The following is a 19,033-nucleotide window of genomic DNA, read 5'->3' as shown; positions in this document are numbered from 1 at the left end:
TCATGCGCAAGAAGGGAGCGACGGCTAATGTTTCTCTACATCTCTAGATCTATAGTCTCTATATAGATCTACATACATAATAGATCAATAGATCTAGATCTAGATCTAGTATTTATTATTAGATCTCTACAAGGCAAACAAACTTTACATGAGTATTGAAGTAGGTTACTGGTAGTGGTTATAATTATATAGATTAGAAGAATAGATTTTACATTTAGTTTAGATTGGCCCTACTCTCTAGAACTACTCTAGCTAATCTAGATCTAGAAATCTAGATCTAGAATCTAGATTCTAGATGGAAAGAATAAAGATTACTAATTTATTACTAAAGATTAAGAAAGACTAGATCTAGATTGAGTAGATTCTAGAACCTAAATCTAGAAAGAGTAAAGCGGCTAGCCGATCTAGAAATGTTAATCTGTTAACGGAACTTAATATAGTCTAGATCTAGATTCTAGATCTAGATCTAGATTCTCTAGCTAGATTCTTGATAATACACTTTTTACATTTTACACTGTGACTCTGTGCTGTGACTATAAAAAAAAATTTCATAGGCCCTATAATGGGGCCTATAATATTCAGTTTAATATTGAAGTATATTGTAATTTTGATCGACCGCTCACGACAGTGATGTTTTCTTGTCTGCGCGAGAAAAATATCGCCGTTTGATTGGTGACAGTTAACCGAGTTAGTGCATATAGTAGATCTATTATTACTTATTAGGCCTAATTAATATTTTATAGGCCTAGGCCTAGCCTATTATAAATTTATAAAATCTAGATTCTAGAGATCTATATTATTATATAGGCCTATAGGCCCTATATATATATATATATATATATATATATATATATATATATATATATATATATATATATATATATATATATAGGCCTATAGTATTATATAGGCTATATATATGAAGCAATGTATGTCTATTTGTTTGCCTTTTTTTTATGCATTGTTACATCTTTCATTCGATCGGCATTGAACTGTGGGATGTTGTTGAGGAGAAGGTTTCTGCTGAAAAAAAAATCAAATTCACAGGGTTGGCGTCTCTATATACGGTATATAAAAATGAAAGTCAATTGTGGTTTGACACAGTTCAACTGATTGCCATGAAACTTTGGGGAGTTGATGAGAATCACAATGGCGCCTATGTTTGTTACAACAGAGTGATTGACTATGGATAAGATGAGGTGTTATAGTCGTGCTTGGGTTCATTGAGAGTTCATATGATCTTGTCAGAGATAGAAATATTCAGCCACTTTCTTAGCCAAATGCAAGGCTAGTACCTTCCAATCATTAACACTTTCAATGTAATGCTGTTGATTGTAAGCCTACTTGAACTTGTAGAAAGTATAAAATTATAGGGACCTAAAATCTTATAGAAAGAAATAAACTTAAAATATTTTAATTTTTTATTAAGTAAATAATAGGCCTAATCATATTTTAAAAATCAACACAATTGATATTTATATGAAAAAAAAATTGTAGGCGGCGATAACAATACAAAATTTCTTTGCAACAATACAACATATGTGCAGCGGCTACAAGCCTATTGATGTACAAAGAATAAAAGGCAATATATCCGGCGGCTTTGGCGTTCCATTTAGCTTTTCACATCTCACAATTTACTAACACCCACTGATTCTAGACTTAAAATTACTACCCCCTTCAGATTGGTAGGCTTGGTGGAGGTAAGAGTCCCTGGCTTAGTTTAATTATCAAACGTCTTGTGCCACCGTGTCAATATTGTCAAAAAAGAACATACTGCTCACAGGATAGCATAGGGTTTCGGCGGATGTGCCTGATTCAATGTAGTGAACAACTATAATACCCCATTTTATCCAGAGCATATTGCACTGTTTGCTGTCCCTGCAAAATTGAAAATTTGTTTCAGCAGAAATCTCCCCTGGAGTATTCTCACTAACTCACCAAAGTTTCATGCCGATCAGATGTAAGTTGTAGTAAATTAAGTAATGCGTAAACATACTTTCATTTCTATATATATATATATAGATTTAATAAAAGCGAACTGTGAATAGTCATACTATTCTATGAATGGTGTACTCATAGGCCTAGGCTTATAGATAACTTATACTTTATTTATTTATGTTTTAGGTAGCTGGCTTCACTAAAAACAACTGCATCAACACCATATGAGCCAACATATCTTAACAACTATGGTGTTTTCTGATATTAAAGTCAAGACCTGATTAGTGGACAACCGGATTATAAAAAACTACGTCTAAAATTAGATCAGTAAAGTAATCATTTGCATTCTGACTGTTACCACAGTATTTATACCTAGTGACTATAGGCATAACTATCAATTTTCAATGATTTATAAGAATTATCTTAGATTACTTTTGGTGTATCTAAATTAACTTTAAAGTGTAAGAATAAACTTGAGACTTGCTGGTTAGGAGTCGCATGCTCTTCTGCTTTGCCGCCCCAAAGCCACCATTGTATGCTCTTTTTTTAAATTAAAATATAATAGGCCTAAAATGTAAGAATGTGTAAGAAAAGATTGGAGAAATATTATGTTACATGTTATTATCTCATTTGAAAATAATATAAAGCATTAATAACTAAATAAATAGTTTATGAAACAAGAGCAACTCCGAATATATTCAGCATTGTTACAAAAACTGGAATTTTTTTTTTTGCTTGTAACTATTTTATTTAGACCTTTTTTGTAAAACTCCAGCATTTGGCTGGTCATATGTTCATTTATAAACACTTCCAAGTCAAGACCTTTTGATTTCGTTTTCAGGAAATTTAATTATAATTTTTTTTTAAAGTTGCGTGGTACTCACCTTTCTCCTTTACACTACCCTGCAAATTTCATTCAAGGTTAATGTTGTTTTCTAACTTAAACAAGAAAAAAGGGGTGTCTGCATGGTAAACGGAAAAAAAGTCACAGGAAAAAAAAACACAGAAAAAAAGTCACAGTTTTTGCTAGGAAAAAAAGTCACAGAAAAAAAGTCACAGTGGAAAAATTTTATCGGAAAAAAAGTCACAGAAATAAAGTCACAGAAAAAAAGTCACAAAAATCTTTTTAGAAATATTTTTATTAATTTGTTAAGAATTGTAAATTTTGTATGTTTATTGTTGTGGGTTTTATTTTTGGATAGCATAAATTATTTATAGACGTTAAAAGCATTATGATTTATAACAATTGTAAGTAAAAATACTCTAAGATAATTTACACAACAATCTTAACTTGTTACGTATTTATTTAAATACTTACTCTAAGATAATTTACACAACAATCTTAACTTGTTACGTATTTATTTAAATACGCGGTAGAAAAGTTAATTATAAAAGAAATTTAGGCAAATTTTGCCGTAGGCTGTTCTCTGGTTGGCCTCTCCTCAGTAGGCCTTGTCCGAACATATTTTGTGTTGTTGACGTTACGCGTCAATGACAGCCTTTGAACCTTGTCGGCTTTCTGTTTTGATCCTAAGTTTTGTTATGTAATGAGCGTGATAAATGTGGGCAGTAAAGGTGGTTGAACTAAACATAACTATTGTTGCCATGAGTTGAGGGCAGCAAGTCAGATGAATTTACCATTTCACGGTAATTTAATATTGGTATTTAAAAAAAAACACGATGAAAACCGTGGACTTTGGAGCATTCTATTAAATGCTACTAATCTTAAGTTTAAAATAATTACAATCTACATACTTCATAATAAATATTTTTAGATGAATTATAAAAATTCCTATGCGTATACAGCCTACATACATTACATTACATTTAATTAATCCTAAGTTAATTTGCACTCTCTAAATATTTAATACGTAAAAGTATTAACAAAGTATTAACAAATATCATGCAAATATATATTTGTGACTTTTTTTCCTGTGACTTTTTTTCCTGTGACTTTTTTTCCTGTGACTTTTTTTCTGTGTTTTTTTTTCCTGTGTTTTTTTTTCCTGTGACTTTTTTTCCTACAATCGTCTGCATACAAGTCAGCTTTTTTTTGGGCATTACTCTGCCTACAAAGATCATTTTATAGATATTTTGGTTTTAGATATAAATAATATTTGTAAATTTTATTCTGGAAGGAGGTGGAAAGCATGACCTTGTTTGTCCTAACTTACAAGAACATCATATTAATGTATAAATTCAGCATATTAATGTATATTCTATTCGTTTAAAATATTCTAAACTAAATAGGCTCCATTTGCATGCAAGTGTCTGCAGGCTTGCCAATTCCGAGACTAAAACTAAAAGAAAAAGTTCGTATGACTAAAAGACTAGAATAACTCAAATTCTATGCATAGGAATAAAAAATAACACGTTGTTATTACAGTAAAGGGTTATTGAGTATTATGGCACTTTGGGTTTGTTCTGTTTCACAGCTACATTATTAGAGTTCATTTATCCATTTACTACGGCCACACAGAAATTAAAATTTTACTTTATAGGCCCTCTCGCCATACATCAATTTTGGACAGACTCTGAAATGTATTGATTAATTTAAATTAAATGTTTTAAAACTATAAATATATAATAAGTGCAAGTTTTATTTTAAAAAGTAAGAATTTTCTCCCTATTCAGTCATAACATATCTTTTATTCAAGAAAAAACAAACAGATGACTGGACGTTTACCTTGGGATCCAATGAAGACTAAGAACTATTATATGATCTTAGTGCTTGTGGCTGTTTCAACAGTGTCATTATGGATTCTTGCTTCACCATCTCCAAACTTGCAAACAATTGTAAGCAAAACACAGTCTGGAATTATGCGAGCCTCCAATATACAAATAAGAGGTAATGTAAATTAATATCTCTGTTTTTACTAAATTAATATCTAGACATTAAAATTTTAATGGATCTTAAAACTTAAACTAAATTCTTCAATGCAATTTTTAAATATTTTACAAATTCTGATATTTTTAGATCTTTCAAAAATGTAATCAACATAATATATTATGTTTTTTTATATAATTTGGAAGCTTTTTGAATTAATTGATTTATTTGTTCTTTACAGAAAGAGAGTTAACAGTTGATCCGATGTACTTAAGACAGTTAGGATTAACTGACAATATTCATAAAAGAAATGATAATGGCCCTGTTTACCAAAATGTCAACACAGAATCACCTGTGGAAATTCCACTGACTCCAAAAACTAGCACTGGTGTCCCTGTCATTGCAAGTGGGGTTAAGCCTGACTTATTTAAAGAATCAGCTATACTTATGAAGTCAATACAGTCTTTATTGCCTCAGTATAAAACAGTTATGTATGATTTTGGATTATCAGCAGCTGAACAGTCACTGGTAGGAAGGTTTTCGTTATCAAGTTGTCATCTTACGGAAAAAAAAACAAAAGTCATTTGCTTTGAAATGATTGTTGTGTCATTTTAGTTAAGAATTCTCTGAAATAAAAAATGCACTGATAATTGTTTGTTTTTTTTTCCACAATTTTCTGTTCACTCATTTTTTTAAACTTTATTTTAACTACATAAACCCCTTACATTTCAGCTTAGTCAATATTGCAATAGTACATGGAATTGTGAGACTCGTTTGTTCAAATTTGAAAAGTATCCTTCTCATCTGAAATACTTGAATATTCGAAGCTATAGACCTATCTGCATACAGGTAATCAAGATAAATTTCTTTTAATATCTGGTTATTTTAAAATTGTAAAATAATACATATAAACTGTAGCATCATTCATTAGCACATATGCTAATTTACTTTATTATCATAGTTTTCTCTTACACTTTCTAATTTCATTTAAGGTTGAATAACAACTTTGTAACTTTTGTCTTTAAAAATTTGTCTGTTTTAAATCTACCCCAGCTATTTATTCATTTTCAATATGTTTTTATTTGATACCTTGTCAGGAAATGCTGAACATGTATGGTGCTGTGATCTGGGTGGATGATGGGTTTTATTTTGTTGAGAATAATTTGACCTCCGTGCTAGAACAAGCCAAGTTATCTGGTATCCAGGGATGGCCATTGAAGGATCCTACCTCATCTTTTACTCATCCAAAAATGTTCAAGTTTTTTAACATGAATCAAAATTCTTATTTTTTCCAGGTAAGAACTACACATTTGTTAGTAAAATGTTGTCAACCAAGACATTAATTCTCTCTCTCTCTCTACTCTCTGTCTCTCTCTATCCAAATCTTATGTATCCAAATCTTATGTTGTCAAAAATAAATATGCAGTAGTTTGTTTCTTAGCTTGTTTCAAACAATTTAGAATGACATTTAAAATTAGGTGCTGACACCTTTTAGAAACTTAATCTTCATAATTTTACTGTTGCCATCTTTGCAATTTTATACAAGGTATCCACAAACACATATAATATAATAATACTAACAAATTTTATTTCTTTTAGAGAGTAATGACAGTAAATAAAAAGTCAGATCAGAGCTTATTTTCTAAACACTGCACATGTTTATTTTTTCAAAAAGATTGTTTTTTATGTTTCTATTTATTTTTAGCATGCAGTTGAAACGTCCCATCTGATTATCTACAATACTGAATCAGTTGCCAAAGAAATAATGCTACCTTGGGTGAAATGTGCTTTGCTTGAGGAATGCATCAGTCCACCTGGTGCACAGAACTCTGGCTGTAATTACTTTAGAAAGCCCTTGTTTAGGTACACAGGCTGTCACAGATATGATATGTCATCTCTGAACATTATTTTAGGATTAGCCTTTAAATTTGATGAGTTGCCCTACACAAGCAAGGCTACTGTGTTTGGGAGTTTATTAGATGACCAACTTCGAGCTGAAAATAAAACTAGACCTGAAAATGAAATTCATTTAGCAATGAGTCAACAAATAAAGATGTGAATTGGTTCTTGATGAAGCTACTCTCATTGTTCATGTCACTTGGATGTTTAACAACTTTTTTTTTATAGCCAAGCCATTTGATTCTCTTCCATGCTTGTACTAAACTATGTTGTGCTGTCTAGCTTAGGATTTTTAATAATATTTTTGGGATGTGCAAATATTGTTAAACTCTTTATTTTAAAATGTTTAACCCTCTTGAGTGTGTAAATCATTAGTGGTATGTGGTTATTGAATTGGTTGTGTTTTCTCTCAGTGAAGCATATTTATTTTTGCATACAATTGCTCCAACCTTGTTCCTCCTACAAGATTGCTTTGTGCCCCTTGATAACTACCATCCTGTCTACTCTACACCCTCTTCTATATTGTTCCCTCTATATCCATTAAAAAAATGTATTTGTAAAATGGTAGTGTAGTAAGGCCTTGATAACTACCATCCTGTCTACTCTATACCCTCTTCTATATTGTTCCCTCTATATCCATTAAAAAAATGTATTTGTAAAATGGTATTGTAGTAAGGCCTTGATAACTACCATCCTGTCTACTCTACACCCTCTTCTATATTGTTCCCTCTATATCCATTAAAAAAATGTATTTGTAAAATGGTAGTGTAGTAAGGCCTTGATAACTACCATCCTGTCTACTCTATACCCTCTTCTATATTGTTCCCTCTATATCCATTAAAAAAATGTATTTGTAAAATGGTAGTGTAGTAAGGCCTTGATAACTACCATCCTGTCTACTCTATACCCTCTTCTATATTGTTCCCTCTATATCCATTAAAAAATGAATTTGTAAAATGGTAGTGTAGTAAGGCCTTGATAACTACCATCCTGTCTACTCTATACCCTCTTCTATACTGTTCCCTCTATATCCATTAAAAAAATGTATTTGTAAAATGGTAGTGTAGTAAGGCCTTGATAACTACCATCCTGTCTACTCTACACCCTCTTCTATATTGTTCCCTCTATATCCATTAAAAAAATGTATTTGTAAAATGGTAGTGTAGTAAGGCCTTGATAACTACCATCCTGTCTACTCTATACCCTCTTCTATACTGTTCCCTCTATATCCATTAAAAAAATGTATTTGTAAAATGGTATTGTAGTAAGGCCTTGATAACTACCATCCTGTCTACTCTATACCCTCTTCTATACTGTTCCCTCTATATCCATTAAAAAAATGTATTTGTAAAATGGAAGTGTAGTAAGGCCAGATAGGCACAATGCTGATCTTGTAGGTGTAAAAACGTTCCTTTAAAGTAATATGTACAAAAGACAAACATATTAGCACTCATATGACTATTATTTGTGCATGTTCCATAGTGATATACTTCCACAGATAACTAACCACAGATGGTCTAGTGTTGACCTATTGCATTCATACTGTTCTAAACATAGGCTCTTTTATTTATTGATGTTAGCAATTTAAATATGTATGTTATTGTATTTTAACTTATTCTAATGAATCTATTGATCTTCTGAGTACTAAACATAATAGAGGTTTTACTTGATTGGCTGTAAATGTCAAAAGTAAAATTTATTTTAAATATTTTTCTATACAATTTTGTTTTTCAAACAATATTTTAAGACAAATGTGTAGTGCCATGCAAAAGAAAAGAGCATGTATATTGTGATTTGAATGTTTTTGTTTTAAAGTATCAAAATGGAAACTCTAAGGAACTTTTTGATATTAATTGTAAAGAGGTCAAGCAACATTTTTTTTTTTTTGTATTTTGTAAGCACCATTTCTCTCTTTCCCCCCCCCCCCCCCCCCCCCCCCAGTTTGATTTAAGATACATGTATAGCAAGTGTTGCTACAATTCATGCTTGCTGTCAGCCACCACATATACATTGCTTGTAAATAGATATTTTCCTGAATTTTTGTCTAGGAGCACTCAAATGGACACAAAAGAAATGTTAATTGTTATAGCATCTCTACACTATTGTTAAGTTTATGTATGATTTGTATCCAACATATTTTTCATAGAAAGGTTGTTTTGAGGCCATCAATTTGTTTTTATTATAAACCTATTCTCTAAAAGTAACAAGTTGAATGAACTGTAAAAAAATGGACTACAGATGGATAGAAAGAAAGTATTAATGGACAGTTTTGCAAAATTTAGTTTTCTGACAACTATCATCACTTGTTTTCTGTTGATCAATTTTGATTAGTTGATAACCTGCAAACTCATAGAAGTTTGCCTAGTTCGTTTCATGGAGAGCGTAGGTAGATTGTGTGTGTTGTTTAATACTTGCATCAAATGGTGCACTACAGCTTAATCTTCTATGTTGCTTGTGGGAGATGTACACAGATACACTATCCCAAAATGTTAAGTGTCTACATTTTGAAATATCTTACTTCTTCTACATACTCAGCAATTGCCTCTAGCAGTATTAGTAGATAGACTTTATAAAAGGTAGTGGACAAAAGTTTGTCTTGTAACATGCCCTTATTGAACATCCACTCAAATTGCAGCGATTTATTTTCCATTTAAATGTTTTTGTTTCATACTGTATGTTGTGTTTGATGAAAGCTTGTCTTTATCAAATGGGTGAAAGTTCTCCAATTATTTAAACAAGTGCTCAAGGAAGTTTAAGCTAGCTACCACAACATTTTAGAATTTTCTTTAACCAATTCTCCATGATCTAGTCATTGTATATGTGCTGGAACTTTAATGATAACTGCTCATGGCTTCTTACACGTTGTGCTTGATGAGAACAGAACAAATATGCAGAAAAAATTGATTTGTCAAATATGTTAAAAACTAGATGTTGCTTAATTATTATATAAAACTAGACGTTGAGTATACAGCTTAATTGTTATAATAGCACTAATGTTGTATATACAGCTTAATAGAACTAATGTTGTGTATATAGCTTAATTCTGTTATAATAGCAAAGCTGTGTATACAGCACTCATTCTGTAATGATCTTTCTTTCTAAAAAGAAAAGTGAACAGGAATTGAAGATATTGATTCAATGAATTTAATTGATTACTGTTGAAATATTTATAAAATGTCTGTCTTGTAAATACTCCATTATTTATCACCAGAAAATCAAATTCATTGCAAAATAATATATGGATTCATATATTGTAAAACAGTATTTAAATCATTTATTGTATCTATAGATCTATAGTGTATATTGTTTTTAATTTTTTTAAGTAATCTACATTCAAGACTTTAAATTTTATGCTATAATTTTTTTTATTGGAATATTTGTTGAGTGCTATCAATGGTAGTTTACAATTGCACTATACCTGTCTTTGTTAACTCAATTTATTTCTTGTTACTTCTGCTTTTTTAAACATATTTGTGTAGTTTTTAATTTCCACTTTTTTAATGCCTCATTTGTTTGCTTTTTCAGTGAATTATTTAATTAGACGTGTTCATTTACATGCATTAATTTATTTAAAACTTTTATATTTATTTAATTATGTACTTGAATGTACTTTTTCATTAAATAATATATTTGAATGTTTCTAAGCACAGGTTTTTTTGTGTTTTTTTTAAAAAGATGTTTGTATCTGTGTGTGTTACTCTGAATCAAGGACAACCTTGTTGTAGGGTTGTCTCCCCTTTCTTTCTGTGAATGGTGCTTTATCAAACCTGTTAATAATAATACCAGATATACTTGCAGAAAAGTTCGATACTGAAAGGTATAAATTTCATGAATTATTATAATTGTAGTTAGTTTAAGTTTAATTGATTTTTTAAAAAATCTGTTCTTATAGTCCAGGGGTCTCCAAACTGCGGGCCGGTTGCGGCCCGCGAGGTCCTCTCATCCGTCCCGCGGAGATCATTTTGTCCACGGAAAAACCGTTTTTTTGGTGATGGCTGAGGAACTTTATCAAAGACATGTCAGGAAGAAACTGGCCCCTGAACTGAAATTTGATAGTCAATGCGGCCCTTGGACTGAAAAGTTTGGAGACCCCCGGTATAGTCTCAACCGGGTACGCCATGTCCGTCAAGGCCCAAATATAGTCACGTCAGCAAGTTACGCCATGTCCGTGAGGGCCCATATAGTCACGTCAGCAAGTTACGCCATGTCCGTGAGGGCCCATATAGTCACGTCAGCAAGTTACGCCATGTCCGTGAGGGCCCATATAGTCACGTCAGCAAGTTACACCATGTCCGCGAGGGCCCATATAGTCACGTCAGCAAGTTACGCCATGTCCGTGAGGGCCCATATAGTCACGTCAGCAAGTTACGCCATGTCCGTGAGGGCCCATATAGTCACGTCAGCAAGTTACGCCATGTCCGTGAGGGCCCATATAGTCACGTCAGCAAGTTACGCCATGTCCGTGAGGGCCCATATAGTCACGTCAGCAAGTTACGCCATGTCCGTGAGGGCCCATATAGTCTCGTCAGCAAGTTACGCCATGTCCGTGAGGGCCCATATAGTCACGTCAGCAAGTTACGCCATGTCCGTGAGGGCCCATATAGTCACGTCAGCAAGTTACACCATGTCCGTGAGGGCACGTATAGTCACGTCAGCAAGTTACGCCATGTCCGTGAGGGCCCATATAGTCACGTCAGCAAGTTACGCCATGTCCGTGAGGGCCCATTTAGTCACGTCAGCAAGTTACGCCATGTCCGTGAGGGCCCGTATAGTCACGTCAGCAAGTTACACCATGTCCGTGAGGGCACGTATAGTCACGTCAGCAAGTTACGCCATGTCCGTGAGGGCCCATATAGTCACGTCAGCAAGTTACGCCATGTCCGTGAGGGCCCATATAGTCACGTCAGCAAGTTACGCCATGTCCGTGAGGGCCCATATAGTCTCGTCAGCAAGTTACACCATGTCCGTGAGGGCCCATATAGTCACGTCAGCAAGTTACGCCATGTCCGTGAGGGCCCATATAGTCACGTCAGCCGGTTACGCCATGTCCGTGAGGGCCCATATAGTCACGTCAGCAAGTTACACCATGTCCGTGAGGGCCCATATAGTCACGTCAGCAAGTTACGCCATGTCCGTGAGGGCCCATATAGTCACGTCAGCCGGTTACGCCATGTCCGTGAGGGCCCATATAGTCACGTCAGCAAGTTACGCCATGTCCGTGAGGGCCCATATAGTCACGTCAGCAAGTTACGCCATGTCCGTGAGGGCCCATATACTCTCGTCAGCAAGTTACGCCGTGAGGGCCCATATACTCTCGTCAGCAAGTTACACCATGTCCGTGAGGGCACGTATAGTCACGTCAGCAAGTTACACCATGTCCGTGAGGGCCCATATAGTCACGTCAGCAAGTTACGCCATGTCCGTGAGGGCCCATATAGTCACGTCAGCAAGTTACGCCATGTCCGTGAGGGCCCATATAGTCACGTCAGCAAGTTACACCATGTCCGTGAGGGCCCATATAGTCACGTCAGCAAGTTACGCCATGTCCGTGAGGGCCCATATAGTCACGTCAGCAAGTTACACCATGTCCGTGAGGGTCCATATAGTCACGTCAGCAAGTTACACCATGTCCGTGAGGGCCCATATAGTCACGTCAGCAAGTTACGCCATGTCCGTGAGGGTCCATATAGTCACGTCAGCAAGTTACACCATGTCCGTGAGGGCCCATATAGTCACGTCAGCAAGTTACGCCATGTCCGTGAGGGTCCATATAGTCACGTCAGCAAGTTACGCCATGTCCGTGAGGGCCCATATAGTCACGTCAGCAAGTTACGCCATGTCCGTGAGGGCTCATATAGTCACGTCAGCAAGTTACGCCATGTCCGTGAGGGCCCATATAGTCACGTCAGCAAGTTACGCCATGTCCGTGAGGGCACGTATAGTCACGTCAGCAAGTTACGCCATGTCCGTGAGGGCCCATATAGTCACGTCAGCAAGTTACGCCATGTCCGTGAGGGCCCATATAGTCACGTCAGCAAGTTACGCCATGTCCGTGAGGGCCCATATAGTCACGTCAGCAAGTTACGCCATGTCCGTGAGGGCCCATATAGTCACGTCAGCAAGTTACGCCATGTCCGTGAGGGCCCATATAGTCACGTCAGCAAGTTACGCCATGTCCGTGAGGGCCCATATAGTCACGTCAGCAAGTTACGCCATGTCCGTGAGGGCCCATATAGTCACGTCAGCAAGTTACGCCATGTCCGTGAGGGCCCATATAGTCACGTCAGCAAGTTACGCCATGTCCGTGAGGGCCCATATAGTCACGTCAGCAAGTTACGCCATGTCCGTGAGGGCCCATATAGTCACGTCAGCAAGTTACGCCATGTCCGTGAGGGCCCATATAGTCACGTCAGCAAGTTACGCCATGTCCGTGAGGGCCCATATAGTCACGTCAGCAAGTTACACCATGTCCGTGAGGGCCCATATAGTCACGTCAGCAAGTTACGCCATGTCCGTGAGGGCCCATATAGTCACGTCAGCAAGTTACGCCATGTCCGTGAGGGCCCATATAGTCACGTCAGCAAGTTACGCCATGTCCGTGAGGGCCCATATAGTCACGTCAGCAAGTTACGCCATGTCCGTGAGGGCCCATATAGTCACGTCAGCAAGTTACGCCATGTCCGTGAGGGCCCATATAGTCACGTCAGCAAGTTACGCCATGTCCGTGAGGGCCCATATAGTCACGTCAGCAAGTTACGCCATGTCCGTGAGGGCCCATATAGTCACGTCAGCAAGTTACGCCATGTCCGTGAGGGCCCATATAGTCTCGTCAGCAAGTTACGCCATGTCCGTGAGGGCCCATATAGTCACGTCAGCAAGTTACGCCATGTCCGTGAGGGCCCATATAGTCACGTCAGCAAGTTACACCATGTCCGTGAGGGCCCATATAGTCACGTCAGCAAGTTACGCCATGTCCGTGAGGGCCCATATAGTCACGTCAGCCGGTTACGCCATGTCCGTGAGGGCCCATATAGTCACGTCAGCAAGTTACGCCATGTCCGTGAGGGCCCATATAGTCACGTCAGCAAGTTACACCATGTCCGTGAGGGCCCATATAGTCACGTCAGCAAGTTACGCCATGTCCGTGAGGGCCCATATAGTCACGTCAGCAAGTTACACCATGTCCGTGAGGGTCCATATAGTCACGTCAGCAAGTTACACCATGTCCGTGAGGGCCCATATAGTCACGTCAGCAAGTTACGCCATGTCCGTGAGGGTCCATATAGTCACGTCAGCAAGTTACACCATGTCCGTGAGGGCCCATATAGTCACGTCAGCAAGTTACGCCATGTCCGTGAGGGTCCATATAGTCACGTCAGCAAGTTACGCCATGTCCGTGAGGGCCCATATAGTCACGTCAGCAAGTTACGCCATGTCCGTGAGGGCCCATATAGTCACGTCAGCAAGTTACGCCATGTCCGTGAGGGCCCATATAGTCACGTCAGCAAGTTACGCCATGTCCGTGAGGGCCCGTATAGTCACGTCAGCAAGTTACACCATGTCCGTGAGGGCACGTATAGTCACGTCAGCAAGTTACGCCATGTCCGTGAGGGCCCATATAGTCACGTCAGCAAGTTACGCCATGTCCGTGAGGGCCCATATAGTCACGTCAGCAAGTTACGCCATGTCCGTGAGGGCCCATATAGTCACGTCAGCAAGTTACGCCATGTCCGTGAGGGCCCATATAGTCACGTCAGCAAGTTACGCCATGTCCGTGAGGGCCCATATAGTCACGTCAGCAAGTTACGCCATGTCCGTGAGGGCCCATATAGTCACGTCAGCAAGTTACGCCATGTCCGTGAGGGCCCATATAGTCACGTCAGCAAGTTACGCCATGTCCGTGAGGGCCCATATAGTCACGTCAGCAAGTTACGCCATGTCCGTGAGGGCCCATATAGTCACGTCAGCAAGTTACGCCATGTCCGTGAGGGCCCATATAGTCACGTCAGCAAGTTACGCCATGTCCGTGAGGGCCCATTTAGTCACGTCAGCAAGTTACACCATGTCCGTGAGGGCCCATATAGTCACGTCAGCAAGTTACGCCATGTCCGTGAGGGCCCATATAGTCACGTCAGCAAGTTACGCCATGTCCGTGAGGGCCCATATAGTCACGTCAGCAAGTTACGCCATGTCCGTGAGGGCCCATATAGTCACGTCAGCAAGTTACGCCATGTCCGTGAGGGCCCATATAGTCACGTCAGCAAGTTACGCCATGTCCGTGAGGGCCCATATAGTCACGTCAGCAAGTTACGCCATGTCCGTGAGGGCCCATATAGTCACGTCAGCAAGTTACGCCATGTCCGTGAGGGCCCATATAGTCACGTCAGCAAGTTACGCCATGTCCGTGAGGGCCCATATAGTCACGTCAGCAAGTTACGCCATGTCCGTGAGGGCCCATATAGTCACGTCAGCAAGTTACACCATGTCCGTGAGGGCCCATATAGTCACGTCAGCAAGTTACACCATGTCCGTGAGGGCCCATATAGTCACGTCAGCAAGTTACGCCATGTCCGTCAAGGCCCAAATATAGTCTCGTCAGCAAGTTACACCATGTCCGTGAGGGCCCATATAGTCACGTCAGCAAGTTACACCATGTCCGTGAGGGCCCATATAGTCTCGTCAGCAAGTTACACCATGTCCGTGAGGGTCCATATAGTCACGTCAGCAAGTTACGCCATGTCCGTGAGGGCCCATATAGTCACGTCAGCAAGTTACGCCATGTCCGTGAGGGCCCATATAGTCACGTCAGCAAGTTACGCCATGTCCGTGAGGGCCCGTATAGTCACGTCAGCAAGTTACGCCATGTCCGTGAGGGCCCATATAGTCACGTCAGCAAGTTACGCCATGTCCGTGAGGGCCCATATAGTCACGTCAGCAAGTTACGCCATGTCCGTGAGGGCCCATATAGTCACGTCAGCAAGTTACGCCATGTCCGTGAGGGCCCATATAGTCTCGTCAGCAAGTTACACCATGTCCGTGAGGGTCCATATAGTCACGTCAGCAAGTTACGCCATGTCCGTGAGGGCCCATATAGTCTCGTCAGCAAGTTACGCCATGTCCGTGAGGGCCCATATAGTCACGTCAGCAAGTTACGCCATGTCCGTGAGGGCCCATATAGTCACGTCAGCAAGTTACACCATGTCCGTGAGGGCCCATATAGTCACGTCAGCAAGTTACACCATGTCCGTGAGGGCCCATATAGTCACGTCAGCAAGTTACGCCATGTCCGTGAGGGCCCATATAATCTCGTCAGCAAGTTACGCCATGTCCGTGAGGGCCCATATAGTCACGTCAGCAAGTTACGCCATGTCCGTGAGGGCCCATATAGTCACGTCAGCAAGTTACACCATGTCCGTGAGGGCCCATATAGTCACGTCAGCAAGTTACACCATGTCCGTGAGGGCCCATATAGTCACGTCAGCAAGTTACGCCATGTCCGTGAGGGCCCATATAGTCACGTCAGCAAGTTACGCCGTGAGGGCCCATATAGTCTCGTCAGCAAGTTACGCCATGTCCGTGAGGGCCCATATAGTCACGTCAGCAAGTTACGCCATGTCCGTGAGGGCCCGTACAGTCATTTAGCCGGTTACGCCGTGTCCGTGACAGTGTTTCTTCCAGACTTTTTTCTCCGGTGGGGGGGGGGGGGGCACTTGAAATTTCGGTGGGCGGTAAACTTTCTTCGGGAGGGGGGGGCGGACACTGTTAAAAGTATATAATTTCTATATAGATTATATAAATTTCATTTCGTTCGGGGGGGGGGGGGGCGGTAAAAAAATTTCGGGGGGGGGGGGGGGGGGGGGCTTCGCATCCCGAAGAGATGCCTAGAAGAAACTCTGGACCGTGAGGGTCCGTACAGTCATTTAGCCGGTTACGCCGTGTGTTCGTATAGTATCGTCAATGAGGATAGACTTCGCCAACGTAATTAATGCTTGCTTTTTTTTTCTTTGCTGTAGGCAATTTTTTTTTTTTCTAAACCTCGCACTCAGCGAGTAAAAAATAATATCTATTGGGTTTGGTTCGGGGTTCGTTCTACTCCGTATGAGGATAAGTGTTTGGATGTAAATAATGGGGTGAGGTTGGGTTGCACTATGAGCAGAGTTGCGAGGTGGTTTTTTGTGGGCTGAGGCTCAGATTATGGGGTGGGGTGTCATTTATGATATGCGAGAGTGTAGTTTATTTTTAAGTTACCAAAATGTTGTGTCGTGCCTTTTTTTTTTACCTTCGTATACGAAGTACAGAGGAAGTATTGTTATCGTGCAAAAAATCGAAACCGAGATTTTGTTGTCTCGATGTTTTACACCTCCTGAGTCGGAAAAACTTAGTTTTGCAATTTAGCCCGTACGTCTGTGTATGTGTGTGAACACGATAACTTGAGTACCGTTAGTTTTGCAATTGGGCCCGTGGGTCCGTATGTTTGTCCCTCTGTGTTTGTGTGTGTGTGTGTGTATGCTGGGAACGTGATAACTTGAGTACCGTTACAGCTAGGTTGATGAAATTTCATAGAAAAGTATTATATCAAATTTGTAGTTCTGTTTCAAATTTTCAGCGATTTCCTGTAACCAGAAGTGAACTTTTTCTCTTTTGCTCTTTTTACGTTTACCGGAAGTAGTTCTTTACGCTATATTCGATTTCTCAAAAAAAGCATATGAATTTATAAAGTAGTGATATTCCGCACTATTATACACACATTGTTTGCTGTTCACTTGGCGCGCAATTCTATTTTCTACGAGATTCCATTTTAAAAAGTTTAAGTAATTAAAAAATTGATGAAAAATCAAGTTTATACCCCGAGTCGCCATCCCAAGTAGTTTTATATAAGTATATTCGAGAGAGTTTTGGGTTTTCCCTGTCCCCGAGAAAGTGCATTTTAAATTTTCACACCGTAGAGTAGCACGGGGATGCAGCTCGTTAAAATCTACTGGGATTGTGTTGTAAGCACTATGCTTGTCTGGGTTGAGTGGACTGAAGTATTTTATACAGACTCAAGCTTTGGAGTGGACGAATCAGAGTTCACCTGTTTCTGTGATATCGGCATTTGAAGCGATAGTGTTTTTGGCAGCCTCTACTTTCCCTCGGGTGAGTCGGGTAGCTACCCATCATATCCGGGTGGACTCATGGATGCCTCACGTACTTGAGGCCAGCATACTATCAGGTTAGCCAGCCTGCTTTATTGGAGGACAGGAAAATATGGTTGACATTTTTTTTTTTACAATAGGCTACTTGTAGGGCAAAATGTAAGACGGTATTGTGCCCTGTGCTAAATGTATTTTAATGCCACCATTGGGATCTGACTGGCAACGAAGAATTTAATTTTTTTTTCAGGCATCTATCTACACCCCCCCCCCCCCCGATGTTTTTTTTTTTAAAAGTATAAAATGTATTTAGGAAATATATACTTTAACAAATATTCTTCTCCCTCCCCATCTGGAATTAAAATAAGTTCGCCCCCGGAAATTTCAAGTGGCCCACCGCCGGAAAAAAAATGTCTCAAAGAACTACTGCAAAAATTAATTATTTGTAGTGCTATTTTTTTTTTACTTTTCGATTGGTGCCATCAATCAGTAATTCTATGACAATGTTGAATAAACCAATGTTATATTGATTGCTTTGACTATTTTTACTTTCTCGTATAAAAGAAGTATAGAGAAAGTCTTGTAATCGTGCAAAAAAAAAATCGAGATTTTTGCAAATCTTGACGTTTTACACCTCCCTGAGTCGGAAAAACATAGTTTTGCAATCTTGTACGTATGTCAGTGGGTGTGTGTGTGTGTGTATGTGTGTGTCTGTAAACACAATAACTTGAGTACCGTTACAGCTAGGTTGAAGAAATGTCATATATAAGTATTGTATCAAAATCGTAGATTCTTATCAACTTTTGAGCGATTTCCGATAACCGGAAGTGGAAATTTTTCTACTTTGAATGTTTCAAAAGTCTATAACTTGAGTACTATTTCAAATATATAAATGAAATTTCACATGTAAGTAAAAGATCTAATTTTCTACCTTCTGACAAATTTCGAATAATATATGTTGACCGGAAGTAGTAATTTACGCTATTTCCGATTTCTCAAAAAAAACCGCATGTGAATTTATAAAGTAATAATAATATTCCGGACTATTATGCACATTTTATTGGCGTTCACTTGGTATGCAATAGTTTTTTCTACGAGATTCTATTCTATTTTTAAAAGTTTAAGTATTTAAAATGATTAAAAATCATGCCTATATCCCGAGTTGCCATTCTCTGTTGTTTTATATGAGAATATTCGAGAAAGTTTAGGGGAGATCACTCCCGGTTTATTTTAAAAA

The 19,033-nt window shown here is 38.8% G+C and overlaps 1 protein-coding gene across 3 annotated transcripts; it reads left to right on the top strand.

Annotated features, from left to right (window-relative positions):
- On the top strand, positions 1-8,562 carry LOC131942636 (uncharacterized). Of its 3 annotated transcripts, XM_059302531.1 has the most exons (8): positions 1-160; positions 1,907-1,960; positions 2,125-2,265; positions 4,596-4,786; positions 5,007-5,293; positions 5,498-5,614; positions 5,863-6,060; positions 6,471-8,562. In XM_059302531.1, the coding sequence occupies exons 4-8, from the start codon at positions 4,609-4,611 to the stop codon at positions 6,822-6,824; spliced, it is 1,134 nt and encodes a 377-aa protein (XP_059158514.1). In that variant the 5' UTR covers positions 1-160; positions 1,907-1,960; positions 2,125-2,265; positions 4,596-4,608; the 3' UTR covers positions 6,825-8,562. The 3 variants fall into 3 exon arrangements, with proteins under 3 accessions (XP_059158514.1, XP_059158512.1, XP_059158513.1); XM_059302529.1 differs by lacking the exon at positions 1,907-1,960 and having other exon boundaries at positions 1-164; positions 2,129-2,265; XM_059302530.1 differs by lacking the exons at positions 1-160; positions 1,907-1,960 and adding an exon at positions 958-1,067.
- The last annotated feature ends 10,471 nt before the right edge of the window (positions 8,563-19,033 follow it).

The sequence above is a fragment of the Physella acuta genome, unplaced genomic scaffold (genome assembly GCF_028476545.2).
Source record: "Physella acuta isolate Inbredline_101_S28 unplaced genomic scaffold, ASM2847654v3 ptg000416l, whole genome shotgun sequence".
Lineage (NCBI taxonomy): Eukaryota > Metazoa > Mollusca > Gastropoda > Physidae > Physella > Physella acuta.
The sequence above is the reverse complement of the archived record's forward strand: the minus strand, read 5'-3'. Positions and strand labels throughout refer to the sequence as shown.